The sequence below is a fragment of the Gobio gobio genome (assembly GCF_949357685.1).
Source record: "Gobio gobio genome assembly, chromosome: 3".
NCBI lineage: Eukaryota > Metazoa > Chordata > Actinopteri > Cypriniformes > Gobionidae > Gobio > Gobio gobio.
In genome coordinates, this window is record NC_137099.1 from 13795187 (window position 1) to 13819763 (window position 24577).

The following is a 24577-nucleotide window of genomic DNA, read 5'->3' on the forward strand; positions in this document are numbered from 1 at the left end:
ACGAGGGTTACATATGTAACCGAGACGTTTTTTATGATTTAGTTTTTTTTTGTGGACTAGTATACCTCTTTGAATACTACTTCCATGAGTACAACAACCAATGTGAATATATTCAATACAATATCAAAATAAAAAGAATGGTTTTCCATTATAAACAAGGGTGACATTGGGTTTTATTGGCTTCTTGCATGTGTAGTGATTCTGCAGGAAAGGTACCTTGAGCACTTCCAACTCTTTAGAGCAGAGGTTCACAAACTTTTTTTACTCTACGATCCAGGGTATAATCAATTTCGGGACACTCTTATAAAGAAATGTGGTGTGTCATCATATTATTTGCTGAGGTGGTCGTTGGGGGTTTCTTTTCTGATCTCTATTAGCCTGCAATGTGATATCATTGTTAAAACCACACATAATGTGCGTTCTAATTGGATATGTTTGAGCCTTTTGGCTCAAGAACACATAGTCCAGGCACCTCATGGCAGCCCACATGTCTAATGGCTAGATCTTCTTGGGGGAATAGGGCAGATCTAGTCCGCCAAGACCAAGCATATGCCCCATTTCTTATACTCAAAACTAAAGGGCCAGGTACACATACACGCGGTTCCTATGGCTCTTCAGAGCAGCAGTACAAATATTTTTTTGCGGGTGTTGGGGTGAATCGTCATCTCTTTGTCTCCTGCATGATGGGGGATTTTCTGATGTACAGTAGACTACTATTGTTCAAATATCATTGTCACCTGCTCATTTGGGGGGTAATTCATGTACAACAGCAGCATGTTTTACTTGCTGACAGTAGCGAGTTGTGTATGTATTTGCAGTAGCAAGGCCCGTCCTTGCTCTGCAGCAGCAGCGTAGCAGATCTATTCCACCAAGACCAAACATATCAACATTGTCATTACCATGCCAAACACTCAGAGAGGTGTCATGAAAGAACTTAATTTAACTGCAATTCCTATATCACAACACTGTTTGTGTGTGTGTGTGTGTGTGTGTGTGTGTGTGTGTGTGTGTGTGTGTGTGTGTGTGTGTGTGTGTGTGTGTGTGTGTGTGTGTGTGTGTGTGTGTGTGTGTGTGTGTGTGTGTGTGTGTGTGTGTGTGTGTGTGTGTGTGTGTGTGGTCCTTATCACTTGTTTTTGGATTGAGATATTTGTAAGAAAACATATTATACTGTCTGACAAGACAACCAAAATCCTTAGATGATTTTATTATTATCTGTATATACATAAATTATATTTATATTGATGAAGCCTTCATTCTAGAGAAATGTAAGCATTCAAACTGTACCAATGTAAAAAGATAGGAAAGATACATTATTGTATAAAGAAAGGGTTTCACACACCCTCTAAAGTACAGATTTGTTACAGGATTTGTAGCGTATCACCCACCAAATAAAAAACGTTGGTGAATTAATTTAATTTACAAAAATTTAATTATAATAATAGTACATAAAACATTCATTCAAATTTGTTTTTTGTTTTTCTCATGCATATTCTGCAGCAGAAATATCTGATAACTGCATATATAGTCATGATTATGAGTGCCAGAGCAGAAAGCAGGAACAGTATGACATCAACAGAATGATAAGAGTACCAGGGCATTTTGTAAGACTCTGTGCACAAGTGAGCGGCACCTTTGTGCCTCATAACAAACTCAATCCAGAAGACGGCATTGTCCAGAGGCTTCACTGGGACGTCCTTGTGAAGCCTTGAGAGCCTCTGCATGTTCTCCCGATAAGAGGGCTCATAAAGGACCTCTTTGACGGTTTCAAGGAAGGAGTCCTTATCCACTGTGGCAAAGTCTACATTCTTGGCTACACCCTTTACTCTCATTTTAGAAAGATTATCAGGCTGGTCAAAAATCAGCCCAAATCCAATGATTGGCACCCCGTGGTAGATGGCTTCTTGTATTCCATTGGTTCCTCCATGTGCCACAAAGGCTCTGGTCTGAGGATGACCCAGAAGATCATTCTGAGGCATCCAGTCCATCATTAAGGTGTTGTTCCTGAGTGCAGATGGTCTCTTTCCTTTATACCTCCAGATGATCTTCTGTGGAAGTTCTGCAAAAGCTTCAGCAATTGCCTCAGCCACATCATCAGGAAGTTGACCAATGAGAGTGCCCAGAGACATGATGATGACACCATGCTCACCAGAGCTCTGCACAAAGTCCTCCAGGTCTTGAGGAAGAGGCTTTGATGGCTTGCACTGAAATCCTCCCATGTAGACGATGTTTGGCATAGTGGGACGTGGGAATTCAAAAATAAAATCAACTCTATGGAGCCACAGATCAGCACTCTGAATTAAAGAAAAGTAGGATGTTCCTGGGCCAATGAACCGTTCACAAAGAGCATTATAATGTGGAGCAAACAGGAACGCGCCTTGTGCTTCAGCTACAGTGTACATCACTACATTCTTCACTCTTTGAAGAAAGCTCATGCGGTCTGATAACTCCACCATTGGAAAAGGAATATATGAAAGTGGTGAAGGAGCTATTGCAAAATGAGCCTCACCATACATTGTCCAACGAACATTGTAGACAATGGGCAGTTTGAGATAATGACCCAATATGACACCTCCAAACATGGCTGGATCTGTTAGAATCAAATCATACTTGGTATCTTTTAAGGACTGCATTAGCTCCTGGTCTTCAATCATGTTGACTATCATCTCACTTTCTGTTTTAATAATCTTCAAAGAACTTTCCCACATCTCTATCTCCAGCTTCAGATGAGCCCATGTGGAACCCGTCCTTAGAATCTCCATAAGTCTGGATGCAAACATCTCCAGGAATTCTTCACTAAATCCTCCTTCAGACTTGAGATTGATTGATGTGTAGTGAGGTGAGAATTCTTTGATGTACCAGCTGTCTGACATCCGAATGACTGTAACATTGTGACCTCTGGCATGAAGTGCTTCAACCAAGATGTTCATGTTGACCCAGTGACTGCCATCCACAGGAAAGACGAGAACCTTCCCGCTCTGAACAACTGGGACAGTCGTCAGCAGAAGGGTTAGCGTGATTGGTCCAAGCACCTGAAAAACCTGTCTGTTCATTGTTCCTGTTACAAAGCAAGAGAACAAGCACATCTTAAAATGAGTTGCATATATGCATTATCTAAGAAAACCTAGAATTTAGCTGTACCAAAAAAAAAAAAAAAAAGGAAAGGAAAGGAAAGGAAAGGAAAGTAAAGGAAAGGAAAGAAGTGACTCCTATTTTTTGGCCAGAGGTTTTACAAGATTTTCACAAATAATAATACTTTAAAAAAAATGGCATTATGTATTTTAGGATGTTAATATTTTTTTTTTTATATATATATATATATATATATATATATATATATATATATATATATATATATAAAAGCATTCCTCTGTAACCCTAATATTTTGACTGTAAGTGGTGACATGCTAAGCTACAAAGTGTCCACTTCACTTGAACTTGCTAAGCTAGTTAACTATGCTGTTTGTACAGTAGTAGAAGTCATGTTTCTTTTTGTAATTCTGTAAGAACAGAGAAGGGGATATTGCATTCAATACATTTATTTCAACGAGAATAGTAGAAAATCTAAAGTCACAGTCATGTGATCTATTTAAACAATGAATTTGTCAAGTTGCAACACAAAGTAAAGGCCATAAAACCCCAAACTATCTAGATATTAGAATTTTAACAAATTAGCACAATGTTAAGTCCAGGAAGGTATAAAAAAATCATACAATACATTAATAACAACTTTGGGAGACATTTTAGCTGCAATTGTATCTGTTTATAATCTTTATTGGTATACTTTGATGGACTGGGTTGTAAATTTCCTGTCACGCTCTGTTTGTATCTTTTAGTAAACTACTGTAATGCTTGGGATTTTAATGTGAAACTGATTTAATAAGAACTCTTGTGATGAGAGCACTTTTTGTTCTATCAAGTGCTGGATTATGGGTACTTGGCCTTTTCTTTTTACTCTATCACAACATAATTTGAAAGGGACAACAGGCACTGTGCTCTTCTGGTCACCCAATTTAATGAACAATATATTATTCATTAATCCACTGCCCTATAATTGAGATCTAATTACAGTTCAAGCATTTGGGGTCAGTACTATTTTTTTTTTTAAATAGAAAGAAAATAAATTAATACTTTTATTCAGCAAGGATGCATTAAATTGATCAAAAGTGACAGTAAAGACATGTATTATGTTACAAAAATGTATATTTCAAATAAACCCTGTTCTTTTAAACTTTCTATTAATCAAATAACCCTGAAAATATATATCATTCTTGAGCACCAAATCATCTGAAGGATCATGTGACACTGAAGACTGGAGTAATGGTGCTGAAAATTCAGCTTTGCCATCACAGGAATAAATTCAGTTTAAAATATATATTAAAAAAGAAAATGTGTCAATGCTTTTGTGTTCTCTCACAATGTTTTGCATTCCCTGAGGAACTTTACTTTGCATTCCCTCGTAAAACTTTTGAATTCTTTGCAAGAGAACGCAGTTTCTCAGAGGAACTCAAACGTTTTGAAATATATTTTTTCTCCCATCTCATATTTGTTTCCACCACCATATCCCTTTAGGGCAGGGGTGTTCAATCCTGCCCTTTGAGGGCCCCTGTCCTGGAGAGTTTTGCTCCAACCCCAATTAAACACACCTGAAGCAGCTAATCAAGGCCTTAGGCATACTAGAAACTTTCAGGCAAGTGTGTTGAAGCAAGTAGGAGCTAAACTCTACAGGACAGTGGCCCTCCAGGACAGAGTTTGGACACCCCTGCTTTAGGGCAACAGCCTCAAACTCAATTCCTGGAGTGCCACAGCCCTGCAGAGATTAGCTCCAACCCTAATTAAACACACCTGATCCAGCTAATCAAGCTCTTTAGGATCACTAGAAATCTTCAACCCCGTGAGTTGGAGCTAAACTCTGCAGGGCTGTGGCCATCCAGGAACTGAGTTTGGACACCCCTGCTAGGGGCTCCATACATAATGTATATAAAGATTCACGTACGTTCAGCTGGTTTTTATTACAAAATAAATGATGACAGGGTGATCAGGAGCAGAGAAAAAAACTACAACAGAGTATGAATACAGTCAAAAACTGAGACGCAAGATGGTGAATATTAAGAAATATCTGACCACTGAATGCTGTGATGCAATAAATGACAGATGTTTGCACAAGATGAAAATAGGTTTGAATATAGTCAGAAACAGAAACCGCTATAGAGACTCTAGTCTTAAGTAAAATGTCAATTTATTTAAAAATCATTCGCTTTTGTTTTTTGTTTTTCTCATGCATATTCTGCAGCAGACATATCTGATAACTGCATATATAGTCATGATTATGAGTGCCAGAGCAGAAAGCAGGAACAGTATGACATCAACAGAGTGATAAGAGTACCAGGGCATTTTGTAAGACTCTGTGCGCAAGTGAGCGGCACCTTTGTGCCTCATAACAAACTCAATCCAGAAGATGGCGTTGTCCAGAGGCTTCACTGGGACGTCCTTGTGAAGCCTTGAGAGCCTCTGCATGTTCTCCCGATAAGAGGGCTCATAAAGAACCTCTTTGACAGTTTTAAGGAAGGAGTCCTTATCCACTGTGGCAAAGTCTACATTCTTGGCTACACCCTTTACTCTCATTTTTGCAAGATTATCAGGCTGGTCAAAAATCAGCCCAAATCCAATGATTGGCACCCCGTGGTAGATGGCTTCTTGAATTCCATTGGTTCCTCCATGTGCCACAAAGGCTCTGGTCTTAGGATGACCCAGAAGATCATTCTGAGGCATCCAGTCCATCATTAAGGTGTTGTTCCCGAGTGTAGATGGTCTCTTTCCTTTGTACTTCCAGATGAACTTCTGTGGAAGTTCTGCAAAAGCTTCAGCAATTGCCTCAGCCACATCATCAGGAAGCTGACCAATGATAGTGCCCAGAGACATGATGATGACACCATGCTCACCAGAGCTCTGCACAAAGTCCTCCAGGTCTTGTGGAAGAGGCTTTGATGGTTTGCACTGAAATCCTCCCATGTATACGATGTTTGGCATAGTGGGACGTGGGAATTCAAAAATAAAATCAACTCTATGGAGCCACAGATCAGCACCCTGGATTAAAGAAAAGAAAGATACTCCGGGACCAACAAAGCGTTCACAAAGTGCATTATAATGTGGAGCAATCATGAAAGCAACTTGTGTTCCAGTTATGATGTACATCACAACATTCTTCACTCTTTCCAAGAAACTCATGCGGTCTGATAACCCCAGCATTGGTAAAGGAACATAAGAAAGTGGTGAAGGAGCTATCGCAAAATGACCTTCATTGTAAACTGTCCAACGGGCATTGAAGACAATGGGCAGTTCGAGATAATGACTCAATAGAATGCCTCCAAACTTGACGGGATCTGTTAGAATCAAATCATATTTGGCATCTTTTAAGGACTGAATTAGCTTCTGGTCTTCAAACATGTTGACTATCATCTCACTTTCTATTTTATACATCTTTAAAATATTTTCCCACATCTCTAGCTCCAGCCTCAGACGAGCCCATGTGGAACCCGTCCTCATAATCTCCATAAGTCTGGATGCAAATGTTTCAATGAATTCTTCATCAAATCCTCCAGGTGAATTCAGAGTGATAGATGTGTAGTGAGGTGAGAATTCTTTGATGTACCAGCTGTCTGCCGTCCGAATGACTGTAACATTGTGACCTTTGGCATGAAGTGCTTCAATCAAGATGTTCATGTTGACCCAGTGACTGCCATCCACAGGAAAAACGAGAACCTTCCTGCTCCGAACAACTGGGACAGTCATCAGCAGAAGGGTTAATGTGATTTGACCACATATCTGAAAAATCTGTCTGTTCATGGCACCTGCTGTAAAGCAGAGCAGAGTAACAATAATGTTTTGATAGACTTTGTAATACCAGATGAATATGTCAAGTTGTAGTATTAGTGAAGTGTAAATTGTTCATTCAACATTGCATCTGAAAATGTGACATTTTGTAACAGATTGTGAATGTGAAATGCTAGCAAGCTTTGTGGCAGGGCAGCTGCACTAAAAGGAGCCATAGCAAAGGAGCCACTACACGGCTTTTGCACAGTTTTTTTCTGCCACTATTTGCAGTCTGGAGGCGTCAATGCTAGTTACCGAAAGTCAGAGCTAGTCTGCAGATGTTGAGCCTTCGGAGTTGACAGATTTCACTGAAAACAATGTGTACAGTGGGCACAGATTTAAGGTTTTTTTTCAGACTATGATTCCATTCAGTAGGAAGATGTCAAATATGTTTGAAATTTTTAGTCGTTTTAAGAACACGCGTTGTTTTCATTTTTCATGTGTCTTCTAGCAATGAGTTGCATGTTTCTGCGTGAGTTTGTTAGGCCATGTGTCCACCAAAGCATCTTTAGCCAGCTGAAAATGTCAGTGCCCCTTTAAAAATACCTTGCTGCAGGCGCTTGAGAGTGCTTTCACGAGTTTACACGTACATGAAATCAAATATAGTAATTTATGCGTATTTGCCGTGCTGTTCGGGGTAGGGCTCAGAGCTTGGAATTTGGCCCAAACCCAGAGTACTCACCTTCCTTGGCTGGGATAGAAACAGCCAAGAGTGAGGCAATGGGTCGTGGAGGTGGAGGGATGTGGAGGGATGCTTGCGGGACAGAGGTGAGAGACGGCTATATATACCGGCTTACTCTTGCGCTGATTGGTTGGTTCACAGGCTGAACGTGCTCCTCCCGAACTTTGTTAAATAAAACTTCTTTTTTTTTTTCAGTTGAGATGATGTGTGCCATGATACGGAATATCCATGAAAGTGTTACTAGTATTTGATTTCCCAGATAGTTTGTTTCTGAACATAAAAATAAAAACAGTAAAAATGTTGATACAGTGCAAAGTACTTGCTCTGGCTCTTGTTTTCACTGATTTTGTTCCATTTCTGTGCTTGTTGTTGTCTTCAGTGTCCCGCCCTTCCTCCACTGTGATTGGGCAGCTGCATTTTACCCAAAGCCATTTTAAAAAACGTGCCACTCCCATTGAAACATTTTTGAAAAATGCCTTAGCCTAGGGAATAACGCTTTGGTGGTGTATAATGCATATGCCCGGTTTCACAGACAAGGCTTAAGCCTAGTCCCAGACTAAAATGCATGTTTGAGCAGTCTTATATTTAAGGAACTTGTACTTTTTCTTAAAATATGTCAGTGCCATTGTTTTGTCACAAGATGCACTCCAGTAATGTTTTTTTTTTCTAAGGCATGTTTATAAAAGCTACTTAAATGTCCTAATTGAACCAAAGCCTATTCCTGGTTTAATCTAAGCCCTGTCAGTGAAACTAGGCCCTTGTGTTTTAAAATCTGTTCAGATTTAAGTCATGTCGCCTAGTGTATTCCAGCTTTAATATGATTTTCTTATAGAATCAATGAAAGAAAGCAATATTCGATTTACATTAGTTCTAATAACCAACATTTACTCACCTGGTTTGTGTTAACTAGATGATGGCATTCAAACCTGCGAAAAAGAAAGAAAAAAGAATCACCCATATGAACATTTAAAAACAAAAAAACTTTCGCAAGGCAAATGTCAGGTAAAAATCTTAAACGTTCTCATTTTTGTAATTGGTGTGAAAACAGCAAACATGTGTACTAGTAATATTAAGTAATATTGTTCCTTGTGATCTCTATGCTGCTCATATAAAATGTATAGTCTTACCCAATATGTAGCAGGTCAGCCTTGAATATACTGTACCTAACAAAACTACTTTTTGAACCATACTCTATTTTGGTCTCGTTGTGCATGCTGATATACATTCATTTAACAGTCTTTAACAGGGCAAAGGGCATTTACCTGGACAGCCCTAGTTAATAAGCTACCATTCAAAATTGCACATGTAATTTTACCTTGATGTTGACTATAGCTAAGTGCACTGAAGCTATACTTAAATGGCCAATACTTCATTTCAACAGTATATACTATGATTAGACTCCATTTAGTGCATTTAAAAGAAAGTCCAGAATGTCTTTGGCACAAACAAATTAAAGAGATAAAAAATATAGGCTAATGGAAAACAACTGCACTTATTATTGTATTTTCAGTACAGAAAAACAACTAGGAGAGTGTGCTTGATACAACTACTGTCCCGTGTCTCTGCTCACATTAAGTACTTTGTGCATATATAATATGCACAGCGATATTAATGTTATTGATGCTATAGTATAGTAAAACATAAACATTTTAAATATTTTTTTTACCGAACTAAAAAAAATTCGAAAAATTTCAGCCAATCATTTTTATTTTTATTTTTTATAAAATAGCTACTGCTGACAAAATTCATACTTCATAACTTTTAATTGAATGCTGTCATTCAAAGAACATACAGTATTTTAACTATGTATAAACAAAAATATAATCTAAAAAGTTAACATGCCTTTCAGATAATGTTAAGTGGGTATCTTTACCCATTTTATATGTTTAAAGTAGTAGGAGTATGCCAGTACGCGGTTATGAATTCAGCATTTGATTCACTAAACCAGCTTATAACAGTCATTTATTCAGAAAGCGGGATACAGTGCTTTATGTTTTGATTCACTATCAAGAATCATTTTTTCGATAATTGAACAAAGCTGCAGTAGGCCAATCTGTGTTGCTGTATTGAAGTTAGCAGTGTTGTTGCAAATAACAAGCATGATGTGGAACAATTTGAAAGTTATGTGGTATAAAATTATTACAACAGTAGAAGAAAAACTAAAATTGTAAATTTTATTAAAATATGTGAGTGGTGTTCGCCTGTACACATCAACTACTTCAATATCTTATAAACTCCAAGCTGCCATTTAATGGATATGGGTGGTCCCAAGTGAGTGGTCATTGCACTTGTACTTGTTTTAATGAACTTTGCTCACCCGCTAAATGGAAGGCTAAGGCATTAAAACATCTGAATAGTGAATAAGAAACAATTATGTACAGTTTTAAAAGTTTTGTTTTTATATATTAAAGTTCTTATAGTATTATAGTGTTATACAAATTTTCTGTTTTATATTTTAACAGACAAAATTGTGCAGAACATAAATTAATTAATTAATTAAAACATAAAATAACTAACTAACTAACAACATTACAATCAAATGCATGGAGATGGTGAAATAATTACACTGTAAAAGAAAAGGAAAAAACACATGAGTTTATAGAAATATAAAGCATGATAGAGCTGACATAATTCATATATGAGAGGTTCTAAAACAATAACAAAACTAAAAACATGTGCACAAACCAATAAATCAACATCTATCACCATTGGGAATGAATATCATATTGATTGAAAGCTTTAGTCATTAATACAGGAACATTTCTGACCTGAAGTTGCTTAATACCTGAGTAAAAATAAAAAAGGACAGTCATTCAGTTTTGTTTTTTGTTTTTCTTAAACATATTCTGCAGCAGAAATATCTGATAACTGCATATATAGTCAAGATTATGAGTGCCAGAGCAGAAAGCAGGAACAGTATGACATCAACAGAATGATAAGAGTACCAGGGCATTTTGTAAGACTCTGTGCGCAAGTGAGCGGCACCTTTGTGCCTCATAACAAACTCAATCCAGAAGATGGCGTTGTCCAGAGGTTTCACTGGGACGTCCTTGTGAAGCCTTGAGAGCCTCTGCATGTTCTCCCGATAAGAGGGCTCATAAAGGACCTCTTTGACAGTTTTAAGGAAGGAGTCCTTATCCACTGTGGCAAAGTCTACATTCTTGGCTACACCCTTTACTCTCATTTTTGCAAGATTATCAGGCTGGTCAAAAATCAGCCCAAATCCAATGATTGGCACCCCGTGGTAGATGGCTTCTTGAATTCCATTGGTTCCTCCATGTGCCACAAAGGCTCTGGTCTGAGGATGACCCAGAAGATCATTCTGAGGCATCCAGTCCATCATTAAGGTGTTGTTCCCGAGTGTAGATGGTCTCTTTCCTTTGTACCTCCAGATGATCTTCTGTGGAAGTTCTGCAAAAGCTTCAGCAATTGCCTCAGCGACATCATCAGGAAGTTGACCAATGAGAGTGCCCAGAGACATGATGATGACACCATGCTCACCAGAGCTCTGCACAAAGTCCTCCAGGTCTTGAGGAAGAGGCTTTGATGGTTTGCACTGAAATCCTCCCATGTAGACGATGTTTGGCATAGTGGGACGTGGGAATTCAAAAATAAAATCAACTCTATGGAGCCACAGATCAGCACCCCGAATTAAGGTAAGGAAGGACACTCCTGGGCCAATGAATCGTTCACAAAGAGCATTATAATGTGGAGCAAACAGGAACGCGCCTTGTGCTTCAGCTACAGTGTACATCACTACATTCTTCACTCTTTGAAGAAAGCTCATGCGGTCTGATAACTCCACCATTGGAAAAGGAATATATGAAAGTGGTGAAGGAGCTATTGCAAAATGAGCCTCACTATACATTGTCCAACGGACATTGTAGACAATGGGCAGCTTAAGGAAGTGGCCCAAAAGAATGCCTCCAAACAAGAGTGGATCTGTAAGCATCAAATCATACTTGGCATCCCTAAAGGACTGCATTAGCTGCTGGTCTTCCATCATAATGTTTATCATATCACTTTCTATTTTTGTCAATTCAAAAGTACTTGCCCACATCTCTAGCTCCAGCTTCAGACGAGCCCAGGTAGAACCTTCCCTCAGAATGTTCATGAGTCTGAATGCAAATGTCTCAAAGAATTCTTCACCAAATCCCCCAGGAGAACTTATGGTGATTGATGTGTAGTGAGGTGAGAATTCTTTGATGTACCAGCTGTCTGACATCCGAATGACTGTAACATTGTGACCTTTGGCATGAAGTGCTTCAACCAAGATGTTCATGTTGACCCAGTGACTGCCGTCCACAGGAAAGACAAGAACCTTCCCGCTCTGAACAACTGGGACAGTCGTCAGCAGAAGGACTATCAAGATTTGGCCACATGACTGAAAAATCTGTTTGTTCATGGCACCTGTGGTAAAGCAAGGGAACAAGAGTGATCCACTGAAAGACCTCAAACTCAGTTGAGCATGTCAGATTATATTAGTACAAAACATTTAAAGAAAGACCTAACAATTGGATATTTGGCAGTCGAAAGTCTAGTCAACATTAAGTTATTGCTCCTTTGATATATATGCTGTTCATTGCATGCTGAAACATGTTCTTACCCATGAAAAATTTACCATTACCAGAACAGCTTTGTTGAGTGTAAGTTAAGTCAAAGATTTACAAGCACAGTTTATACTCTCCTTCAGCCTCAGTGTGCATGACAAGACACTTAAATGTGAGTGAAGGGTCATTCAGTCTTTAAAGGCGAAAAGAGCACTTCCACGCAGAGGTCTAGTTAATGAGCTACCATTCAACGTGGTACAGTATCAGATTCAGAACTCCATCTTCATCTCTGCCCCAATTCCATCAAATTAAAGTATTTCTACTTAACATTTACATTTATGCATTTGGCAGAATCTTTTATTCTAAGCGACTTGTTTTAAAAGTATACATTTCACACTCTCCTGTTGCTCTACTCTACTGCATACCTAAACAAATGTAATAAATAAATAAAGCAATACAAAATTAAATATTGTTTCACTATGATATAAAACTAATATCCAAGTAGTATTACCGAGCTGTAGTAGCAAAGTCAACTTTATTACTTATAAATTCATTAAACTAACTGCAATAAATATATATATATATATATATATATATATATATATATATATATATATATATATATATATATATATATATATATATATATATATATATATATATATATATATATATATATATATATATATATATATATACTTTTATGATGATGATGAGAGTAAAGGATTCGCATCCCATGGAAGATCTTCCATAAAAACAAAAAGTACTGTATGGAACCATAAGCAGAAGAACAATGTGGATTTCAGCTACTTCAGAGAGTATCAGAAGTGTAATTTACATGGAAAAATATACAATTAATTCAATCAATCTTTTTTCGTTGTTGTCCCGACTGGAAGTCTGCCCAGTTTTATTATATGTGCTCTCGAATATTTTCTCTCGAAAACAGACCTCTGTTGTATGTTACATACTAAATCATGGTCAAGTTGCAGAGTTTACTCTTCTTTGTCCCTTTTGTTCACTCCCACAACAGTACTATTGCACGTGTATATACAGTGAAAGTTCATGTTTCCAAAGGTCCAAAGGGTATTCAACAGATCTTGAGTTTCTAATTTTGCCTTTTACCTTGAGCTTTTGTTAAACTGTGTAAATACACCGATCAAGTTGAGTAGTAGACTTGATATTTGGGCAGCTGCTTTGGAGGAACATTAGGTAGGCCTATAGACAACATAATAATAATAAACAACCATTTTCCAACCATCAATGCTTTTTTTACACTCTATTCTAATCCAAATTCTATTCGATTAGAAACACAGAACAATCAGAGCACCCTGACATATACAGAACCATAGACACTGACCGTTGCAAGATGGAGGGCACACTGACCTGTCTTGAGCGTGCCTTGATATATAAAACGCTGTTTATTTGGCATGTAACTTATTTTATAAAATAATATTAATGTCAATAACAATCATAATGACTTTATTTTTTAATTATACCAGTGCTAGCTTTGTGGATTCATCTATTGAATAGCTATAGGCTAAATTAATTTGGTTTGTCATGCTTCATTTGTAATCATAATCATTAAATACAATTTAAAAACTGCAAAAAAATAAATAAACACACATTAACAAGACACATTATTTAATGTATTTATTATTTTTAGTAAAGTTTGTTAGAAACTCCTGCTCGCAGATATGTGTATATGGTCGTTGAGCGCCCTCAGGCGACCGTTTTGATTACATGAGAATGAATATGCTACCTAATACAGATTAAAGGCACACTATGTAGTTTTTTGCCGCTAGAGGTCGCCTATTCAAAACAAAGGCGTAGTTTGTAAAAATAATCGAAACCAAAATTCAGAACCTCTAACCGACGTATTTTTCCCATGTCGGTCACGTGACTCCGCCCCGTCAGTCACATCAAGTGCAGTTTGCAGGAACACAGAGATGCAGGAGCAGTTATCTGTGTTTATAGATGCTCATTAGGGATGGGCGATATTTTATCGTTTGCGATATACCGGTAAAAATTCTCCCCACGATAAGAATTTGTCTTCCCGCGATAATAACGATAAAGCCAAGTTGATGGCACGACCCATCCGCACAGTGCCGCCGCTGGCCGTTATTACTTTATGATGGCCGCGGTGGCTGCGTTCATCACTTTGTATAGCTGAACGGGGGTTGGAGAGAGAATTTTCTTGTGGTGCCCCCCACAGCACTTGGTGCCCTAAGCGCAGCCTGTGGTGAGAGCGGCGGCACTGAATCCGCATCTCACGTGCAGAGCGAAAACAGCGAAAGCTGCGGAAGAGTTCATAGCTAAACGAGGGGCTACCTGAGGGTAATCAACCTGTACATACAGATGTTTTTTCACTCGCTGAGCACTTGGACTGAGTGCTTAAGAGATTCGCTCTGTCTCAATCGATCGGTAAAGCATATTATTTCAGTTCATCTCAATGAATGCGCAGTGTATTTGACGCACATTAAACACTAGTGTGAGGCGCGCGACTGAGAGCGCTGAGAGTTTCACACACACACACACACACACACACACACACACACACACACACTCAAAGAGAGAGCGAGAGTCTTATACCACACAGAATTGACGTGCTACATGTAAATAATACCCTTTGTTGTATTTTCCTGTAAAATAATGGCGTTTATTTGGAATTATTCAGCCTTTCATGAACAGGAAGAAACGAATGCACAAACGGGAATCTCATTGGCTGGCGTGCATCTACTGTGTTTTGATTTCAACAAATCAGTTTGAATGAGCATTGACAACGTGATTAATATTCATGAACCCAGAAGCTCATTATTCCTTAGTGCAGTTTATTTTTATTAGTTGAAGAATTCGTGGTATTATCTTATCAACTCAAATTACTGAAGTTCTATCATTAAATCATTATTTGTAACTTTTTTGTAATCTGAAGACATTTTTGGGATAATTACTTTTGCTGTTTCTGCTATTTTTACCACTGTTTGCACCATGAGTGTATGATTAAATACAGAATCGGTTTACATTTAAAACTTGTCATTGATTTGAATTATTATTGTTTGTATTGTGTGATGTTTTTCAGCACAGTTGCACTATTTAAACATTACCTGCACTTTTACAGAAGACAATTATATCTGCAACTTTTCCATTTCTGAAAAGGCTGGTGTGGAATTTTACATTAAAAAAAAAGTATATATATTATGTATTATAGGAGCCTATTTGATGACGTACGTTTTACTTAAGATCATTGTTTGTTTTTCTGAGTCTGCATGCAGCTTTCACTTGTATCCAAAAACATGGGGAATGATACTACATTTATCGTCATTGATATCGTTATCGCAATAAATACTAGAAAATATCGGGATAAATTTTTAAGTCCATATCGCCCATCCCTAATGCTCATAATCACTATAGTAACTGCATGTTTTACACAGTATACAGTAAGTTAATTGCCGTTCTTCTACGCCTACGCGCTGCGACACACACATACACAGACGGCGCGCGCAAGCTCCGAAGCCAGATCGCTTTCACATTCGTCCTCATAAAGTTTGTCAAGTAAATGCGTTTAAAGGCTTGAACATTTAAAGCTATTGTGCACTATTCAAAAACAACAATACAGAAAACGTATCCGTTCAGTGCTCAGCTTTTTTCTGTGACACAGAAAGCCGAGCCGAGCCGTGTCGCGTCTCTAATAACGCGCGCGCGCCCTGAAGGCAGACCTCTGTCACCTGCGTCCTCACAAAGCTTTGTCATTTGTATGTGTTTTAAGGGCTGCCAGTTTGAACATTGGAGCGATTTTAGACCATATGTGTATTATGTTGAACTAAGGACTGATATATTGTGACACACGGACACTCAGACAGAAGCTCGCACATCACGTGAAGATCGCGCGCAGAGAGCAGTGCAGAAACGCAGCGTCAACGCTGTCCTGTGACTAAAGTAAAGTCACTAAAGGAGCTTAGAAACTCAACCGTTATAGGCATATATTTGAATACCTTTGAAGTAAGTACAAACCACAGCTTCATAATGAATAGAGACGGTATGAGTAATTCACATACACAATCACTCTCATTAATAGTAGAAAATATTTACAGTAAAAACCTTATCAGGAATTTACTCAAACCTTATGAGGGCAAAAAATGGAAAGCAAAAAAAAGAAAGAAAGAAAGAAAAAAAGAAAAATAATCGTTCATTAATCGTAATCGAAGTAAAATGTTCAATTAATCGAGGTTTTTATTTTTGGTCAAATCGTTACAGCCCTATTTGAGTGTATTGAAAATTATGTTATAACATTACCTAATAATGCTCCGCGGCTGCTATGAAACACTTGTTGCACACTGCAGTAAGCTAGATTGATATTAGAATATCATATTTATAAATGCTGGATGGCTTGTGTTGCTAAATGGCAGGCAATTCATTTTAGATGAGAAAATGACGGAGAAAGTGCTGTATTTTTAGACTGAGAAAATGCTGTATTACTGAGCAATAATTCGTTTTCTGTCTATAAATGTCTCCAAACAGTTGTTCCCTTGTCTAATAAAACATATAATATATTACATTTTGGGATATTTTAATCCAAAAACCTTATTGTGCCTTATGATTTCAAATTTTTTGAAATCATCCACCAAATTATCTCTTCCTTACAGTTTTGTGAGTTAACAATGCCACAAATTATTAAAACACCTGGCTGTTTGTAAAACACATTAAATAGAGGTATTGCTAATATATATTTTAATAAAAAAAAAAATATATGTGTTTTACCTTATTTAGCCTATAGGCTAAAATTTTATATAATTAAAATTAATCTACATAATATTGTCTTGCTATATTTTAATGTTTTATTCAAGTAATAATGAAAAAAAAAAAGTAAAAAAAAAAACAAAACAAAAAAAAATAGAACTAGCGTGAAATAAATGTTAAAGCAGAAATAAGAAAGCTGTAAATCTCTCTTTCACGGGCTCTGTCCTCTCCGCATTGGATTTGGGGAAATAGCTAGTACTTTGTGGGATTGCGGGTAAAAAGTAGTGAAAGAATGTAGGGAATGAGATTTCGGACACCACTAAAGAGTGTGAGTCACTACGAGACTTCAGATCAGGTGTGTTTTAGCATAATAATAAGATAGTGTTTTCCCCACAAATGACAGCAGAGAATTGTAAAATATTCATTAGTCATTAGTTATTACTTTGATACATTCGTAATTCTTCCTTCCGTTTCACGTGATGTTCGTTCAGCCTATAGTTTTGTCCAAATGTTCAGTTTGTTCAGTGAAGCGGTTCCATTCGTTGAACTTGTTCCTGATAGTCTTTATTTTGAAACAAAACGGGAAATATGAAAGTACACGAGAACGATTCGTTCAATTCAAAGATGAATTCAATACCGATGCTTTCAGGGACTATAAACACCAAAGCAGCGCAATTTGAAATAACACGAACACCTTGGGCGAGCAATGCAAACAAACTATTGATTGCACATGCCACCACTGACCAGAATACATAACACGTTTAGTCGCTGTATAAAAACTAATTTAGAAATCAACATGAGAGTTCACCTGAGGCGAAAACTTCCACAACGTCCAAACAACTCCGTCCTGCAGCTTTAACTTAAACACGTTTTTTTCTTCGTCTTTTCCTTCAGCCAGTAACATAATATTTTCTGTTTCTACTGAAAGTGTCTGGGGCACCTCCCCCCTGTTGGGTTTGAGTGATATGACAGATATAGGCTACAGGATATATGGTTATGGTTATGGGATGGTCTGATAAAAGGACTGTAGGACAATTCATTATTTGTCTGCAGATCAGAACTTTATTACATGCATTCACATGCATATCAGGGTTTTGAATTAAACTTTACACAAGCAAAGTCTGATTTGAAGAACAAACATGACAAGTTTGAACAGGTTCATTATTCAACTCAGTGTTGGTTCATGCAGGTTCGTAAAGTGAATGAGATTATTCCATGGGAAAGTCTGACATGTCTATTAATCATTCAGAAAGAGAGAATAAGGTACACATAAAAAAAAACCCTCAAATTTGCACCCTGCACCTCTGAACTGTTTATAAAGTTTCATTGATTTTTACAAACTTGTGTGATAATGTGTCTGTATTTCAATGTCATTTTAGCAACTATCCGTTTTACCATATGCTATCATTATTATTTTTAGACTTTGCCCCTTGACAGATGAAAAATTGTTGTGGGTTTTGGTGACAGATGCTCTGGAAAATTGGACACTGGCTATTTTGCCTCTCGGTAGCTCATTCAATATGGTGGTTGCTGTATGTTGCTTTGAAAACTCACATACAAACAGGGTTGGGGAGTAACAAAATACATGTAACTTAGTTACGTATTTAAAATACAACATTTGAGTAATTGTATTTCATTAGTGTACATGGTAATCAAATTACAGTTACATCCAAAATAGTATTTTAGATTACCAAAGTGATTACTTTTAATTTTATTGTCATTTATTTAATTTTAACATTAATATAAACTGTAATGGCCAATTAATGTAAACGATTGGTGATTCGGAGACTCAGACAGTCTGCAAAAGCATCCTAAAATACATTTCTGCTCATAAGTTTCATACCCCTTGCAGAATATGTGCAATTTTGATAATTTTAACAAAATAAGAGGAATCTGGGATCATAAAAAGTGCATGTTACTTTATAGTACTGTCCTGAATAAGCTATTTCACAAAGTAGTTGTTTACATATACTCCACAAGACAAAATGACTGAATTTATACAAATCGCAACATTCAAAAATTGACATAACCTTGAACCTTAACTGTCTGTCCTTACAGATGATTCATGTTTCATGTTCAGTCATTTGTTTAGATAATTGCAACTTTTTATCTCACAATTCTGACTTCTTTGAAATATAAATTCGCAATTGCGAAGAAAAAAATAAAAAAGGGAGAAAATAGACTGATGATTTTTTTTCTCAGAATTGCGACTTTAATTTAAAAAATAAAAAAGGTAATTGCGACTTTTTATCACGCAATTGTGAGTTTAAATTAGAATTGTGAGATAAAAAGTCACCATTACCTTTGTTATTTGTATATTTAGTGGCGGAAACAAGCTTCCTTAAGTGAACCGGAAGTTGCAACCGACTTTATTTCAGTGATTTGACGTATTTCCGAGAGAAACGGAATACTAAATGAGCAGAACAGAAGGCGTGGCTTGTTTTTTCCTCCTTGTGACCTGATTGGATATAGAAACATAGGCGTTTCATTCAAAAAACGCACCTCCTCGCCATCTCTGTTTATTAGCTCGCGGGCAGTTGGATGGGCGTGTTTAATGATGGCATGTCGGTGTCGAAGCCCAAGCCGTCATACAGACGTCATCAAAAAAGGCCTACCAATGTAGAGGGGAGGAGCATTTTCAGATTTTGATTAAAGATTACGAAGCCAAATAATTTTTTGATGCGGATTGACTTGCACGGATGGATTGTTCACCACAAAACTAGCAATTTGCGCTAACAAAGTAAATATGATCAATTTTGATTTCACGAGGACTTTAAAATTCAGTGCATTAAGAGCAGGGGTGAAAACTTTTGAACAGGATGATGTGTACATTTTTCCTATTTTGTTTGAAGATCATATTTTTCATTTAGTACTACCCTTCAGAAGCTATTAACTCAACCGTCAAAAAAAGGCGTCAAAATCTGAAGCATGGTCGAGTGCCTTCCGCGTCACAATGAAGACGCTAAAGGTACCTCTGGGCATCACTATATCGACGCGCAGGTGCTCCATTGATTTCAGTTGTTTTTCCCAATGCGTCAGATCAAGATGCATTTAATTCTTTGAATTGTAAAAGCTGAAATGATTTAATGAATATTTATAGGCTACTTTTAGTTCTAAAACAATTTAAACACATAACAGGCAAATAAATGTACAGTCACAGGTATTTATTGCAAAAACTGACCAAAAACAGTATAAAAATATGAACTCATGTTGCATTCCAAGTCTTCTGAAGTCATACGATATCTTCATGTAAAGAACAGAGTTGATCTTAATATTTTAATCGCTGAAATGATGATCGCTCCGTCAACGCACTCATATCTCATTCGAATGATACACACGACTCTAGAGCATGATGCAATCGGTCACAAGGCACACAAGAGCCAATGACAATTTACAATCAATGCTGATGTAATGACGCAATTGGTCACGAGAAATACGAGAGCCAATGCAATTTCACTATGAAATCTGACGTAACTTTTCTTCGGGCAGCAATATTTGAAATTTGAATGTGTGTATGATCTTCGGCGGATGGAGACGCTGATCGCTTTTGGGGATTTTCTTCACACAAATCAATTGTTTGGTCTCGGAACACTTCGAATATTTGTCCTTTTTGAATAAATTGTGCATGCAGTCGTATCTGCCTGTTATATCCTGTGTTTTATATCATATAATACACAAATGGATAGGTTTAGGGATGGAATGGGGTTGGGTTACATGTTCAAACGTGTCTAAATAGAGTAAATAAAATAAATGTAAATAAAATTATGCTGGCTGATTAAATTGAGAATCACACTCCAACATGTCATAATGGCAAAATCCTAACCCAATATAATTTCATCATGACGATAACGTTCCCATGCCCAATGGGTCTGTGTATGACGCCAAAGGTTTCTCATTGAAATCAATGGAGCACCTGCGTGTCGATATAGTGAAGGCACTTGAGCATGCTTCAGATTTTGACGCCTTGGGAGTGAGAACGAGTTGAGTTTACAACCCCAAATCAGAAAAAGTTGGGACAGTATGGAAAACGCAAAAAAAGAAAAGAAAAAAAGAAGTGATTTCTAAATTTACTTTGACTTGTATTTCATTGCAGACAATATTAACACAAAATATTTCATGTTTTGTCTGGTCAACTTCATGTCATTTGTAAATATGCATCCATTCCTGTCATTCAGACCTGCAACACATTTCAAAAAAAGTTGGGACAGGAGCAATTTAGGGCTAGTAATGAGGTAAAATGGTTAAATAATGATGTGATTTGAAACAGGTGATGTCAACAGGTGATTGTAATTATGATTTGGTACTAAAGCAGCATCCAAGAAAGGTCTAATCCTTTAGGAGCAAAGATGGGCCGAGGATCGCCAGTTTGCCAACAAATACGTGAGAAAATTATTGAAATGTTTAAAAACAATGTTCCTCAAAGAAAGATAGGAAGAAATTTGGATATTTCACATTCAACAGTGCATAACAATTAAAAGATTCAAGGAATCTGGAGGAATTTCAGTGCGTAAAGGACAAGGGCGCAAGCCTAAGCTGAACAACCGTGATCTCCGATCCCTCAGGCGGCACTGCATCAGGAATCGTCATTCATCTATAAGCGATATCACCACATGGGCTCAGGACTACTTTGGCAAACCTTTGTCAAGTACCACAATATGTAGTTACATCCACAAATGCCAGTTAAAACTGTACTGTGCCAAAAGGAAGCCCTATGTTAACAGTGTCCAGAAGCGCCGTCGACTTCTCTGGGCTCGGAGGCATCTGGGATGGACCATCACACAGTGGAAACGTGTACTGTGGTCAGATGAATCAGTATTTCAGGTATTTTTTGGGAGGAATGGACGCTGTGTGCTCCGGACCAAAGAAGAAAAGGATCATCCAGACTGTTACCAGCAACAAGTCCAAAAGCCAGGGTTTGTCATGGTATGGGGTTGTGTCAGTGCCCTTAGCAAAGGTAACTTGCACTTCTGTGAAGGCACCATTAATGCTGAAAAGTACATAGAGATTTTGGAGCATAATATGCTGCCTTCAAGAAGACATCTTTTCCAGGGACGTCCATGCATATTTCAACAAGACAATGCAAAACCACATTCTGCACACATTACAAAGTCCTGGCTGCGTAGGAAGAGGGTACGGGTACTTGACTGGCCTGCCTGCAGGCGCAAAATGCGACAACAAAGACCCCGTACTGTTGCCCACCTAAAGGCCCATTTATACTTCTGCGTCGAGAGTACGCCGTAGTGTACGCCGTAGGCTACGCGTATAGCCGACGCCGTCGTGAGCATTTATACTTCTGCGCTGTTGTCTGCGTCAATGTGCAATTCCACATGCAGACGCTAGTAGGCAGTGTCCTCGGGCATGTTGGTGTAATCAAGACAACAGCCGAAGAAGAAGCAGTTTGTTGTGTAGAATGTGTGCATTCATGTCGGAGTATCAGCAGCAGTGAGAGAGCGGCTTTTCTTGCAGCTTGAGTTGTTGTATCTAATACAAATTAAGCATCTCTAGTTGATTAGTAAAGTTAAATAAGGCGATCTGGCGCTGGAATGTGTTTGTGAAATCATGCAGAGCTCGTGGCCGCTGTTTTCAGCAGCGGTGGCTCGAGCAATCGATTGCTGTTGCGGAGACTTCATTCACGAAATATACCCTAATGTGTCCCTGTTCTTGATATACAATTACTGATTAACATCTTTGGTTTTAATGAGAAAATAAATAAACTATACTCAGCGGATCTATGTATTTATTTACTACCATAAAGAATCGCTGGACTGCAAAATATTGTGTTATAGCAGACGTAAGGAACTATCATCCAATTTCTTGACACACACACACACACACACACACACACACACACACACACACACACACACACACACACACACACACACACACACACACACACACACTCCTATCGCAGATTTTTTATTTATTTATTGACCTGAGGGAAGGATTCTGGCAGACCAATCACAGCGCTTGCGGTCCGCGTAAAATTGACGCGTTGTTACATTTTTGGAGAGGTGCGCGTCAGGCTACGCCGTAGGGTACGGCATATCCAACGCGTCTATGCGTAGGGTACGCCGTACCTTCTGCGTGCACTCGACGCAGAAGTATAAATTGGCCTTTAAGACTTGTTTGCAGGAAGAATGGGACAAAATTACACCTGAAACACTTCATCACTTGGTGTCTTCAGTCCCTAAACGTCTTTTAAGTGTTGTGAAAAGGAATGGCAACATTACAAAGTGGTAAACTTTTTTTGAAATGTGTTGCAGGTCTGAATGACAGGAAAGGATGCATATTTACAAATGACATGAAGTTGACCAGACAAAACATGAAATATTTTGTGTTCATATTGTCTGCAATGAAATACAAGTCAAAGTAAATTTAGAAATCACTTCTTTTTTTTTTTTCATTTGCGTTTTCCATACTGTCCCAACTTCTTCTGATTTGGGGTTGTACATACACCAGATCTTAATGCATCGTGTTGCCTTGAGCATCATTTTTTTATTTTTTTCTAAGATTGTCAGCTTTTTTTTTTTAATGAATTATTGTTGAAAATTTATGTTGTTTAAAACAATATGCATAGGAAAACCAAGTCCTATGTCCGGTGGTCTCTGTGTTACACACCTTATTAATATTCCAAAGTATTCTAAAATATTTAGATTAAGTTACAAAATGTATGTAATCTAACTAAATACATTACAAATTACGTCTTTAAAGCATGTATTTTGTATTCTGAAGTGAAATAAATTTTTAAAGTAACCATACAAAGTTCTAAGTTTCAGACCTGATACTAATTCTTGATACTAATTGTATCTGATACTAATTCTTAGAGCCTAGGCTATTACTATTGTCTTGATTTAGTTATTTTTAAATGTAAAGTCATGCCATTTTCATTTTTGTCTGATCTGTTCCCTCATGGTCAAACATACAATTTCATTATTTTCTTTCCCTGTTCTCACTCACATACAAATGAAGCATAATCAGGCTGCATTATTTATGATTAGACAAATCGGCCGCAATGCACTTTTCAAACACAGTGAAAACTTTACTTGTGCCTTATTTCCAGCCCCAGTTAATGGAACGCCATACGCCACAAAAAGAGTCATTTAAATCAGTTCATTTAAATCAGACTGCAATAGTATGAATGCCTTGTGCAAGTTGTGAGTGCATGTAAAATCACTAATATATTACTAATTCCGATTACCGATCGACTCCTCGTGATCATTTGCCCCATTGAAACACCTTGTGCCACAAAATGGCATATTCATTTTGGTTATTCACAGCATAAATGCTGACGTTATGATTACCTGAACCTTGAAAACTTTGAAAGAAAGAAAGATAATTTCCATAATCAGTATTTATGTTTTGTATTCCAGTAAAACAACATCTGAACATCCTTAAAAGAAAAAAGATACATTTACTTGAGAAGAAAATTTGCATAAGACATTAAGGCTTGTTTTCATGTAATATATTTTGAATTTAGGCAAATTAACTTTCCCTGCAATTGTTTTTCTTGCTTTAAGCATAAATCTGACCAAGTTTATTGAAATATATGCTTTAAGAAAGCAGTCTGGGAGTGGGGTAAGACAATTCAATTTAATATAAGATATATTTTCTGAAAACAAGTCTTAATATCTTATGCAGTTTAGTTTCTCATTTACATATATCTTGTTTTAAGGATATTTTAATGGGAAAATAAGTCAAAAAAACTGATTAAGAAACTAATTTTTGCAGCGAGTATATT

The 24577-nt window shown here is 37.4% G+C and overlaps 4 protein-coding genes across 4 annotated transcripts in view; all 4 read right to left on the reverse strand.

The window, feature by feature from the left end:
- The window catches only part of LOC307123293 (UDP-glucuronosyltransferase 2A3-like), a 34595-nt gene extending 16846 nt beyond the window's left edge, over positions 1-17749 (reverse strand). The window contains exons 1-2 of the mRNA XM_079811785.1: positions 17645-17749; positions 8445-8478 (exon numbers count right to left, since the gene is read on the reverse strand). The gene's annotated coding sequence lies outside the window, so the exon portion shown is untranslated. The remainder of the gene's footprint in view (positions 1-8444; positions 8479-17644) is intronic.
- On the reverse strand, positions 1455-3050 carry LOC307123294 (UDP-glucuronosyltransferase 2C1-like; the record flags this gene model as incomplete). Its single annotated transcript, XM_079811786.1, has 1 exon — positions 1455-3050. The coding sequence occupies one exon, from the start codon at positions 3048-3050 to the stop codon at positions 1455-1457; it is 1596 nt and encodes a 531-aa protein (XP_079667912.1).
- LOC307123295 (UDP-glucuronosyltransferase 2C1-like) lies at positions 4992-8745 on the reverse strand. The gene is made up of 3 exons (XM_079811787.1): positions 8680-8745; positions 8445-8478; positions 4992-6851 (listed from the first exon to the last, which is right to left on the reverse strand). The coding sequence occupies exon 3, from the start codon at positions 6841-6843 to the stop codon at positions 5248-5250; it is 1596 nt and encodes a 531-aa protein (XP_079667913.1). The 5' UTR covers positions 6844-6851; positions 8445-8478; positions 8680-8745; the 3' UTR covers positions 4992-5247.
- LOC307123292 (UDP-glucuronosyltransferase 2A2-like) lies at positions 9273-17769 on the reverse strand. Its single transcript, XM_079811784.1, has 2 exons — positions 17645-17769; positions 9273-11962 (listed from the first exon to the last, which is right to left on the reverse strand). The coding sequence occupies exon 2, from the start codon at positions 11955-11957 to the stop codon at positions 10362-10364; it is 1596 nt and encodes a 531-aa protein (XP_079667910.1). The 5' UTR covers positions 11958-11962; positions 17645-17769; the 3' UTR covers positions 9273-10361.
- Positions 17770-24577: the final 6808 nt, after the last annotated feature.

Bases quoted from the DNA above. Each gene is read 5' to 3' on its own strand.
- LOC307123292 (XM_079811784.1), bottom strand. From the start codon at position 11,957: ATGAACAAACAGATTTTTCAGTCATGTGGCCAAATCTTGATAGTCCTT.
- LOC307123295 (XM_079811787.1), bottom strand. From the start codon at position 6,843: ATGAACAGACAGATTTTTCAGATATGTGGTCAAATCACATTAACCCTT.